This window comes from Ursus arctos, unplaced genomic scaffold (genome assembly GCF_023065955.2).
Source record: "Ursus arctos isolate Adak ecotype North America unplaced genomic scaffold, UrsArc2.0 scaffold_22, whole genome shotgun sequence".
NCBI classification, from domain to species: Eukaryota; Metazoa; Chordata; class Mammalia; order Carnivora; family Ursidae; genus Ursus; species Ursus arctos.
Window position 1 is genome coordinate 56364293 of NW_026622897.1, and position 11985 is coordinate 56376277.

Here is an 11985-nt window from a genome sequence, read left to right on the forward strand (position 1 = left end):
TGCGGCACTAGTAATCACCATAGCTAGCGTAAAGCAGCCATATAACACTGTGCTTAGGAATGTGGGTTCTGCAGTCAGACTGCTTAGATTTGAACCCAGGCTCCTCCACTTTCTTACTTCATGATCTTAAGCAAGTTTTCCAACCACTTCGTAGCTCAGTTTTCACATATGCGAAGTGGGAATAATTATACCCACCTTATAAAGCAGTAAATACTCAAATATTAGCCATTATTATTTTTAAGTGCTTATTATGTGCCAGGCACTGTCCTATGTGCTTTGCATGTATTATCATTTTACAATGATCTCAAGGGATAACTATTATTTTCAAAGATTTTAGAGGTGCGAATTCTGAGGATTGGACAGTCGCATGAGCTTTGGAGTCAAATGGATGGAGCTTGAAGCTGGTCTTCTCTTCTGCGGACTCTTCGTGTGCCACTAACAGGCTTTGGGAGTAGGGAGACTTCACGAGATAATGAATGTGAAATCTGCTTGTTATTCCATTTTAATGCCTACCATGTGCTAAACAGTTTATAGTCTTTCCCGTGTCCACACTCTGTGAGGTCAGTATTCTTGTCCTTTTTCTATGACAAGAACACAACTTCTTGGTGAACTCCTTGTCACTCCTGCAGCATGGGAGTGGGGGAGGAGGGAGCAGCCTCCCTGTACCAAACACCACAGCACTCTTGGGTCTTGGGTACAGGTGGGCTGTGGAATGAAACTTGGCCACTGCATCCAGGGGATGAGTCACAGTCTGTGTGGAAAGGCTAGAAAACTAGGAATGATTGGAGTAGAGGGGTCTGGCTGCATTGATCTGAGGACCACTTCTAGTGGGTGACCTCATTCCAGTCCCCAACTTCTGCATCTGCTTTAGAGGAAGTGGGGTTGGAAGGAGGGGACAGAAAAACTGGCCTTTAAATTGTCTCAAGGGCCAAGGATCTAATAACCCTAAAGTGCCAGAACCGTTCTTTCTTGTATAAAGCAATTAAGCAAATAGCCTTTGTCTTTATTTATTTATTTTTTATTTTTTTAAAGATTTTATTTATTTATTTGAGAGAGAGAGAGAGAACGAGTGGGAGGCAGAGGCAGAGGGAGAGGGAAAAGCAGACTCCCTGCTGAATAGACAGCCCCACATGGGGCTCGATCCCAGGACCCTGACATCATGACGTGAACTGAAGGCAGACACTTAACCGACTGAGCCACCCAGGTGCCCCGACATTCTTAACTTTTTAATTAAACTTTAATCCCTATCAGAAGATGACCAATGCTTTTATAATAAATGCCATTTTAATTTTTAAAGATATTTTTCTTTCTACTTTTTTCTGTAATTTTGTTAACTTCTAATTCTCCATTTGTAGCTTAAAAAACAATTTCCCATCTCTTATTTTTTCCTTTTATTTGTCTTGTCAACTTTTGTTAAAAACAAAAACCAACATGCAAAACAAGAACAAAAAAATCAATGTGTACAACTAGCCTTTGTCTTTAGGCCAGCTTGGATTTAAATCCCACATCTACCTAGCTTCATGACCTTGGCCTGTCTGAGCCCCAGTTTTTTTTCATCAGAAAATGGAAAAAGGGTTTCTCCACAGGGTTGGAAGATTAAGCAAGCAATATGTGCATGGAGCTTTTATAAAAGACAAACGTGTTATTTCTGACTTTTACTAGTATTTTGTAAGAAAAAAACGTTAGGACTGCAAAGATGAAGAAAAGAGGAAGGAGAAAGCAAGGAGCATGGCAAAAAGGGAAAATGTGGGTAAAGCAAAGTGGATATAACTCCAGCACACTGATGTAGGGATCTCTCGGAATCAGAGATCAGCTTCCAAGCGCCTGAGCTATCAGACGCTGACCTTTCTTCATGCGTGATTGTGGGCATGTGGTTGTCATTTCACTCTGCTATGGACAGAAACTTTGTACCAAATGACACTATGTGGAATGACAGTTGGTGAAAACATTGCTTTGGGTAGGCCCTAAGCAACTATTTTGCTGAATAGACCAAGTTGTTTACAGGGAAAAGCCCTTTCATTTGAGCTCTGGTCTATCAGATAATCTGACAGTTTAGGACAAGTTTCATAAGCTGTCTGCTAGCACATGGCCTTGAGAATCAGTGTTGAGCTGAGATCAGGATCATTCACTTACCAGATATTTGTCTTACAGCAAGAGAGTCAACTAAGACTCATCTTATTATGATGACTGTAGGTAACATCCTTACTCAGTGTCTAGTACATGGTCAATAAATGATAGCAACTATTCTTATCATCATCATCATCATCATCATCATCATCAGAAACTGATGGGTGGATCCATATACACTTACACTGAAACAAAAAAGCACATTCCTTTAGGATATCCCTGCCTTATGTGAATTTTCATTGCTATATGCCACTTTCTAGCACAGGGCTTGGCATAGAACAGAAAGTCAGTTTAGTAAGATAGTGCTTGTAAGACAAATCATCTATTCATCCCTTCAACAAATAGACAAAATCAAACGAAGGAAGGCACATAGAAAAGAATGTATACTGCATGATTCTAACAGGCAAATTAATCTGTGGTATTAAAAGTCAGAAAGGTGGTTATCACTGAGAGAATGGGGTGACCAGAGGGGTCCCAGAGTGTTCTTGGGGGGCTGACAATGTTCTGTTTCTTGATCTGGGTGCTTGCTGCACAGATGTGTTCACTTTGAGGAAATTCAGTCCTCACACTTAGGATAGGTAGGTTTTCTATGTGTATTTTATACTTTAACAAAAAAGATATTCCAAGAATTATCAAATACAGTAAATTTGCTGAATAGAGAGCTATCTTACGAGCAGTGTTTATAATGCTTAGGGGACAGGTGATAGAGTAAGCTACAAATGTAGGATGGACAAGGTCTCTCCCCTTCTGCACCTAGTATAAAGGTCTTACCTAGACCCAAGCCTTCAGAATCAGGGGCCAGGAGAGCGTTAAAGGAAGTTATGATAGGAGACATCCTCCTACAACAAATCTGATCACTGTTTCCTCCCGATGCATGTACTCATTTAAATGTCCATGCTTGCCTTTTTAAAAGTATTCTGAGAATTCTGATGGAAATTAGGATAATGAATACAGAAAGACTGAAGAAAGTAGGACAGTTAGGAGGCATAAGTTTCTAGAGAAATGATGACAATTTGTAGTTTCACTGGGTTCTGAGAGGAGGGGAGTGTTCAAATACAATTGATTTGGGGAATATGTTATGGAGTGAAAAAAGATACCAGGTTTTCTGTTTTGTTTTGTTTTGTTTTGTTTTCCTGGAGATTTCATGGATAACAGGAATGGGAGAAAGGCCTGACAGGTATTAGAGGGTGAGCTCTGGGGACAAAGTAGGGAAATTACAATTTGTGCTTCTGTGAGACATTCAAACCAATGTGAAGATAGTAGACACAGGGAGAAGCAGTGCTGTTGCTGAGGAGAGAAGCTGGGGAGACTGGAAAGCCTGAAGGTGTGGCGTGAAATTGTGGGATCAGAGGAGCTTTCACACTAACTCTGGCCTCCTTGCTTAACATTATTAATCCTGGGTTTCTGGAAGCTCATCTTCTCTAACTCTTCAGGTGGTTACCCTCAGGCCGGTCAGCCTCACCCTTCCACCCACACTGAAGAGAACTTCAATGCACTTGGGGCTATCAAAACAGCTTTTATGGAAAGAGGGTTGAAAAAGATATTTCATAGGACAGTACCTTCCCATTGAGTCCATGTCCCCAGGACTGTCTCAAAGGCAGAGTCAGAAGCTTTAAGGAGCCAGGGAGGTGGAGATGGGGCTGGGGAAGATGGCGTTTTAACAAAAGTGCATCATCTGAGTTCCCGTCTTGTTTACCAGACTTAGCTTGAAGGACTCTTGGATACTTACTCTAAGCCGACCCATCATCACAGGAGAGAAATTTGTCACTATTGAACACATTCAAAAGAACCTATTTGGGGCTCCAAAGGCATTTCCAGAAAAGAAATATAGAAAATGTTGGTTTTATACAACACCAGATGAAAAACCCATCAGACTCCTCAGACAAAGGTTTTTTTTTTTTTTTTAGCAAATATAATTTATTTAATCAAATCAAAATTTATTTATTATTATTTTTTTAATAATGATTTTTTATTATATTATGTTAGTCACCATACAGTACATCCCTGGTTTTCGATGTAAGGCTCGATGATTCATTAGTTGTGTATAACACCCAGTGCACCATGCAATATGTGCCCTCCTTACTACCCATCACCGGTCTATCCCATTCCCCCACCCCCCTCCCCTCTGTAGCCCTCAGTTTGTTTCTCATAGTCCATAGTCTCTCATGTTTCATTCCCCCTTCTGATTACCCCCCCTTTCTTTATCCCTTTCTTCCCCTACTGATCATTCTAGTTCTTATGTTCCATAGATGAGAGAAATCATATGATAGTTGTCTTTCTCTGCTTGACTTATTTCACTAAGCATTATCTCCTCCAGAGATGCCCTGCAACAGATGACTGGATTAAGAAGTTGTGGTCCATATATACAATGGAATATTACTCAGCAATCAGAAAGAATGAGTTCTCAACATTTGCTACAACATGGACGGCACTGGAGGAGATAATGCTCAGACAAAGTTTTTGAAAATACATCCTTTGTTTGAATGTGTCCTTCTAGTGTATTTGTTAATAGATATGTTGGTCTGTGGAAAACCTGCATCTAAGAACAAATAACAAGGGAGTCTCTACTGCTTATTCATAATACCATCCTAAATTTTGACAGAAAATTATTCTTTCTTCATTATTTAATCTGAGGAGACACTCTGGAGATAGGCCTTTGGATATAGCTTAAGTGAATAAAGGAGGTTGTTTAGGCCCAAGAGAAGATACTGAGTGGCTAAAGCAGTAAGCAGAGATCAACTCTTAAAATATATTCATTACTAACATAACATAATAAAAAATTATTATAAAAAATGTACTCATTGTCACTATATCCAAAGAGAAGACTAAATTAGTCAGGAGATGGAAGGGAATGGGCTTTTAAAGGGAATGAGGTTTCTTTTATGGCCTAAGAAAGGGTTATGGAGCAGCTCTGCCTTTCCATCCCATGCCTATTAGGGACTCTGTAAGTGATGATCAAATGAATGAATGCCTCTTACTTGTAGGGCGGACAACTCCCTCCTGGAATCACTATGTTCTCCTGCAACACCAGCACTTCTGGTCATTCTACCTTCCTCCTCACTGGCTTTCCAGGCCTGGAAGCCTCTCATCATTGGGTTTCCATCCCCATCAACCTCATCTGTGTGGTTTCCATCCTGGGTAACAGTATCATCCTTCTCCTGATCCGCACAGATCCATCCTTACATGAACCCATGTACATCTTCCTATCCATGTTGGCAGCCTCTGATCTGGGACTCTGTGCCTCTACCTTCCCCACCATGATGTGGCTCTTCTGGCTGGGTGCTCGTGAGCTGCCCTTTGATTTCTGTGCAGCGCAAATGTTCTTCATCCATGCCTTCACTTATGTGGAATCCGGTGTCCTGCTGGCCATGGCCTTTGATCGTTTTGTTGCCATCCGGGAACCTCTGCGCTATGCTACAATTCTGACCCACTCAGCCATGGCCAGAGTGGGGGCTGCCATCCTGGTGAGGGCTGTCCTGCTCAACCTCCCAGGACCCATCCTCCTGCGGCATCTGCTTTTTCCCCAGATCAGTGTACTGTCTCACGGTTATTGCCTGCACTGCGACCTTGTGGGATTGGCCTGTTCAGACACCCAGATCAACAGCTTGGTTGGCCTGGTCTCCATCCTCTTGTCACTGGGCCTTGACTCTTTCCTCATTGTGCTCTCATATGCCCTGATCCTACGAACAGTGCTGGGCATTGCATCACCTGGGGAAAGGCTCAAGGCACTCAACACATGTGTCTCACACCTCTGCATCGTTCTCATCTTTTATTTGCCCAAACTGGGGTTGTCTGTGTTGCACCGAGTAGAGAAGCACAGCTATCCTGCTCTGGCAGTGCTCATGGCCAACCTGCACTTCTTGGTCCCACCTTTCATGAACCCCATTGTTTACTGCATCAAGTCTAAGCAGATACGTCAGGGCCTCCTAAAGCGCTTCCAGCAGAAAAGGGTTGATATCTCCTAGAAGACCAGAAGGACCCAGAAACACAAGACCCCTGTGGGGAAACCCGGGTCTTGGGGTGGGGGAGAATTAGTGGCGGAGAGTTAATTTTTGAGGTTTGAATGATTCAGCTTTTCTTGTTGAGCCCTCTGTGGGGGCACAATCAGCTTTTATAATTATAATTTTGGGGGACTGAGACCATTGAAAAATATATTTAAGTATTACCGTGATAATCCTCTCATTGCTCTGTCTGACTAGAACTAAACTACTTCAGACTCATACTGTGACATCCTTCCTAGGGGACCCAGCCACAGCAACTGAGGGAATGTGTGTGCATACTCATTTGCGCAGGCACGTTTCTCCTTTTCCCCACTGGATTTCCCTCCCCCCACTTCATTTCAAAGCCTAAGGAAGAACTATATTCCTATTATACATAAGGTTAGTTAGAAGTACTGGCCTTCTCCCAAGTTCAGTATTAACCAGCTCACGTATCAAAGGTGTGGATGGTGGGAAACACACAGGATGACATGGCACATGCCGAATTTATCTAATACTTATTTGCAGCCTAGGGAGCGGTAGTGTTGTCTCGATTCTTGTCGGGATGTGTCTCTGCTTTGAGCTTGACGTTTGGTACTGTTAAACCTAGGAAAGCTGCTCAGCAGAACTTCTGGACGTGCTGGTTTCTCAGGCATCAGTGGTGAAGGTGGAACAGCCCAATCACTTCCAATGCAGGCGATCTGCTAGGATATAAGCTCCACGAGGACAGAAATTGGGGACTGTTTTGTTCCCTGATGTGTCCCCAGCTCCTAGAACAGTGTCTACCATATTACAGGTGCTCAAAATATATTGTTGAATAAATGAGTAGCGAAGACGAAGGGACAAAAAAAGTCTTTATGGCTCATCTTCAGGAAGGAAGAGGACTTGAGAGATGTGAATGTCTGAGGCTTGTGGGGGTAATGAGCAGCTGGTAAACTGCGATGGAATGAGGTAAGGATGGGATGTCAGGGGCCTTGGGGACAAGGTGTGTCTGTCTCTATATCACATGATCAAGAAGCCTATTTCCAAGGGTGCAGCTCAGAGAGGAGCTTAAGTTTTTTGTGGAGATTTCCCCAAAGCTATTTGCAAATTTCCAGAAGGAACTTTTTACCCAGAAACTGAAGGGTATCCCACTCCAGCATTAGCACTGACCTTGGCCTGCTCAGCCCTAAAATAACCAAACATTTCACGGAGAATCGAAATAGGGATATTCCTAGTAGAAAACCACTACTCAAATTTAATAGAAAAAGCCACAATAAAGCTATTTGGAACTTCTTGCTTCTATCTATAGCTATCTAGATAATTGGTAATTTACTGCTTTTGTAGTCATTTCTATGTATCATTTTCATGAGCTGAGATGAGAAAATAGGAACTCAGAGGCAGGAGGCAGGATGGGGGAGCTGTGAGCCCTATACATGCAATTCTAGCTGGAAAGGTTGTTTCCATATATCAGATATATTTACGTTGGCCACTGTAGCATGGATTCTAAGGAACTCAGATCCCTGTGCTTATCAGTAACTAGGAGAAGGCCACTGCCAACCCTGTGTGTCTGAAGGTCACAGATCCTGCCGATAGAAGTCAAGAAGCTAGGATAATAAATCATGAGTTCGAGTTACCATTTTAGAATATTATGTCCAGTAGTAGCCAACTAACGGCTCCAATAAGTCTAGTTTGACAGGCTGCTTTGGAAGAGGAGGTCATTTGAAAAGATAGCCGTATGTGCTATATTGTGCTATATGACAATTTTCCTCATCAGGGACATAAATCTTGGATTGAACAAGCAATTGTGTTATCTAGGCCGCTCTGCCCACTTCACCTTCCACCCCAAAATAGGAAGGTTCTGATCAGAGAGACAGCATGTCCATCTTGCTGAGGAGGGTCCCACCTATTTCTGTCAGAAACTCACAGCTGACGGGACGGTGTTCAGGATCACAAGCAGCCTTGGGCAGTAAAAACAAAACAAAAAATGTATACAGGCTCCAAGGCTGGAAAAGTTCTATTGAGAGGGTTAGCAGAATCAAGCTTGGATATTAGACACCCAATCTAGGATTGTAGGGATCCTTTGGCTTTGTAATTTTTACCTTTTCTCAACAGCAGCACTGAACTTGGAGACTTCTCTCATTTTAATTGCTGTCACCATAGCACGACCACTCTTACATTCCATGGCTCCACTGACATCAAGAACTGGAAGAGATCTGGGGGTCTGTGTCTCTACTACTTTACCTTCAGGGTACAGACATCCCAGCATGTTCCAGTAATGCCTTCCTCTGCCCACAGACCTGATAACTACTGAAGTATTTGAGCCTGACACAATGTGGAATCCGAACATGGTTTCTAGAAAGCTTCACTACTAGTTCGCCCACTTAAAATTATCAGAGTGTGAGATTATATATATATAAACTGCTTTTAGATTTTGTTATTAGTTTAAAAAAAGTCTATGTACATGTATCTAAAATCTCCTGCACTTAACCTTTAGGCTAATAAGACTATCCCCCCCCACCCACACCTGGGTGCCTCAGCCGGTTAAGTATCTGCCTTCAGCTTAGGTCATGATCCTGGGGTCCTGGGATTGAGCCCCTGCTTCTCCCTCTCCCTGCAGCTCCCACTGCTTGTGCTCACTGTCTCTGTCAAATAAATAAATAAAATCTTAAAAAAAAAAGACTATCCTCCACCCATGCAGAAAATTGGAGTTTAAAAAAATCATACTGAAAGGGGTGCCTGGGTGGCTCAGTCATTTAGTGTCTGCCTTCGGCTCAGGGCATGATCCTGGTGTTCTGGGATCGAGCCCCACATCAGGCTCCACTGGGAGCCTGCTTCTTCCTCTCCCACTCCCCCTGCTTGTGTTCCCTCTCTCGCTGGCTGTCTCTCTGTCTGTCAAATAAATAAATAAAAAAATCTTAAAAAAAAATCTTACTTCCGGCCTACACCAGTAAAAGGCAGAGGTCCTCCATGGTAGCTTAAAAAGGGACTCTAATTTCCTGCAGCCAGAAGACAGACTACTGAAATAAGACCCAGGATATGATTTTAAGGCTGGAAGAAATATAAAGACAACTGAATGTACAGTCTCAATATAAAATTTACTTTGGTGTAGATGACCTGGTACAGAAAGTGTGGGACATTAAGAACAAGAAATGAGGCATTTCAGTGAATGAGCCTACATCTACTGAACCTTCAATATTTTCTGAACTTTCCAGACTAGCAGAAGCACTTATTTTTCCTTCACAAGAAGATAATGGTTTCTCTGCCTGGAAATCATGACATGACCTTATTTGAAGCAGGTGCTTTGCAAGAAGTTTCTTGTTATCTTCAAGATCTACTTCATCACTTTTCATGGTTTCCAAGCCCGGTTATACCTTAGAACAGTGTAGGGGGAGAAATATAGTGTTTGCTTCTAGAGGAAATAACTTCCATGCAAAGAAAGTTGTAGGATGTATAACTATGGTATACCCCTTATCTCTCCACCCCAAGAATCCCAGAAGTCTGAATTCCAGTTGAAAAACACTGTATTAACATAATAAAATTCCTATACAGATTCTTAGTTCCTCAGTTTCTTCCCTTCTTTGCTGTCTTTTTCCTCTTCTGACCTTGTATCCTAGGGTGGTTCAGGCTCTGTATACCAATCTTAAGACTGGCAACTGTCTCTATTTCTTAGAATACCTGAATGGATTGTCCTGACCCACTTCACATGGACATTCTTCTGTTTCTAGCCACCAAAACATTTAGTATCCGTCTTCTGACTCTTGAGATGGTCCAGGCAGTTACTTTATATCTACTCTTTACTTCAAAGCATTTAGTAGTAGTAGTAACTTGTTTAAGCCCATCTAATCACTCATCTGAAGAGGATATAATGCTGGCCTCAAGCCTATTGGAGTTATAAGATGAGAAGGGCTTGGACCTCTAACCCTGCTGGGAGAATGCTTAAATAGTGGATATCAGAAGGGAAAGAGAAACCAAAGGACCCTAGAATGGACCCTTAAGTGAGGAGAACAGTGGACCTAAGGAGAAGACGAGATAATAGAGCAGTACGTGTTATGATGAACCAGCTGGACAAGAATGAAGGAGGAGAGAGTGCAATGATCCTGGCCACCAGGTATAATTTTTCCTGTATTACAAGGTCAGAGGGACTGCAACTAAGAAAGTAACTGTATAATAGCTTAAGTTAGAGTAGCATCCCTGACATTAGCAATTTCCTGTTAGGAAGATAGAGTATGATATTTTAGTTTCACTAAGTTGAGAACAATTGGTAACACCTCAGACTTTAAACCTTCAGAAAAGCTGTGCCTTAATAGGATATCCACATAAGAAGGGCTTTGATCTTGGAATAAGAGAAAAATAGAATAATAAAATCTGAAAGCCTGAAGTTAAACCTCTTAGGCTAAGATCTTGACCCATCAATAAGTAAACTATGCCTGATAGACAAAAACTAAACACTCCTCAAGGCAAGATAATGGGATCAAGAGATTTTTCAATACATCATTTATAATGTCTGGCATACATTGAAAAATTACTATACATAACAAAAAAGGCATAATTAAGAGGAAAAAAAGTAGCAGAAAGACTTCTCATAGTTCATATTTTGGGTTAAACAAATATTTTCTCTGTGTTTGGAATTAAATATTAAAACAAATATTTTAGCATAACTATAAAAACAGTTTAACAATACAAAGAAGATGGATAAATAGGTGACGGTTAGTATGCAACCTTCTTGGGAGCTTCCCAGGTGCAATCTGAAACTGGCCCCTGTACACAGAAGGCAAGGAAAGACTGAAGAAAGCGGCAAATCACTCCAGATTGGCGGGTGGAAGATTTAATAAGAAAGGGAACTTACATATGAGGCTTGTCATGGGAAGCCACAAGGTGAGTTGATCTTCACATCCACCCACCAGAATCTTAGAAGTTTATAGAGAGGCCTTAACTGGGCTTAGTCATGTATACCACCCAGATGGTCTCAAACACCTTACACTCTCAAGGATACGTCCTTGGAACAGCTCCCAATGTGAGAGTGGTAGACAGAGCATACATCCCTAGGACAGAGGAGGAGGTGAGAAGTCTCTGATTACCTGGGTCCAGTGTTTCTCCTGATTACCTCCTGATGATATGGGGATTTAAGGAGAAATTTAGAAGCTGCATAGAAGAATCACATGAATTCTAGATCTGAAAATACATCTGAAGTAAAATCATTGTTGGGAATAACATCAGATTAGATAATGCAAAAGAAAGGATAGAGAACCTGAAGACCAACTCAATAAAAATTATCCAGTATTCTATTAACCAGGTAATAGAAACAGAAAAGAGTTTAAATAAATAGAATGATATTTGGGTCTCTATCAGGTAGTCTTACATATAAGTGATTGAAGTCCCAGGAGAAGAAAAACGGGTCAGAAAATACTTGGTGAATTAAAAACATTTTCCAAATTTTATTACAAAGTTATAAAATTAACTCACAGACCCAGGAAATTCAGAGACCCAAGCAAAATGAATATAAAGAGAATTACACACTGACACAAAGTCAAACTGATGAAAACTACATAGACAGAAAAAAATGTAACCAAAGCTTCTGAAAAAAGATACATTTATGGGAATAATAAGAATTATGAAAGACTTTCATAAGAAAAAAAATGAGGTTAAAAAAATAATGGGCCAATGTATTTAAAGTGCTAAAAGGAAAAATAATCCTGTCAATCTAGAATTCTATAGCTAGCAAAATTTTTTTTATCAAAAATACATTTTAAGTAAGAATATTTTCAGGTAAAATCTCAGAGAATTTCTTTTTAAAAAATTAATTAATTAATTAATTAATTAATTTTTAAAGATTTTATTTATTTATTTGACAGAGAGAGAGAGAGACAGCCAGCGAGAGAGGGAACACAGTCAGGGGGAG

General features: G+C 41.1%; 1 protein-coding gene across 1 annotated transcript; it reads left to right on the forward strand.

The window, feature by feature from the left end:
• The first annotated feature begins 5138 nt into the window (after nt 1-5138).
• LOC113269522 (olfactory receptor 51G2-like) lies at nt 5139-6092 on the forward strand. Its single transcript, XM_026518399.3, has one exon. The coding sequence runs from the start codon at nt 5139-5141 to the stop codon at nt 6090-6092; it is 954 nt and encodes a 317-aa protein (XP_026374184.2).
• The last annotated feature ends 5893 nt before the right edge of the window (nt 6093-11985 follow it).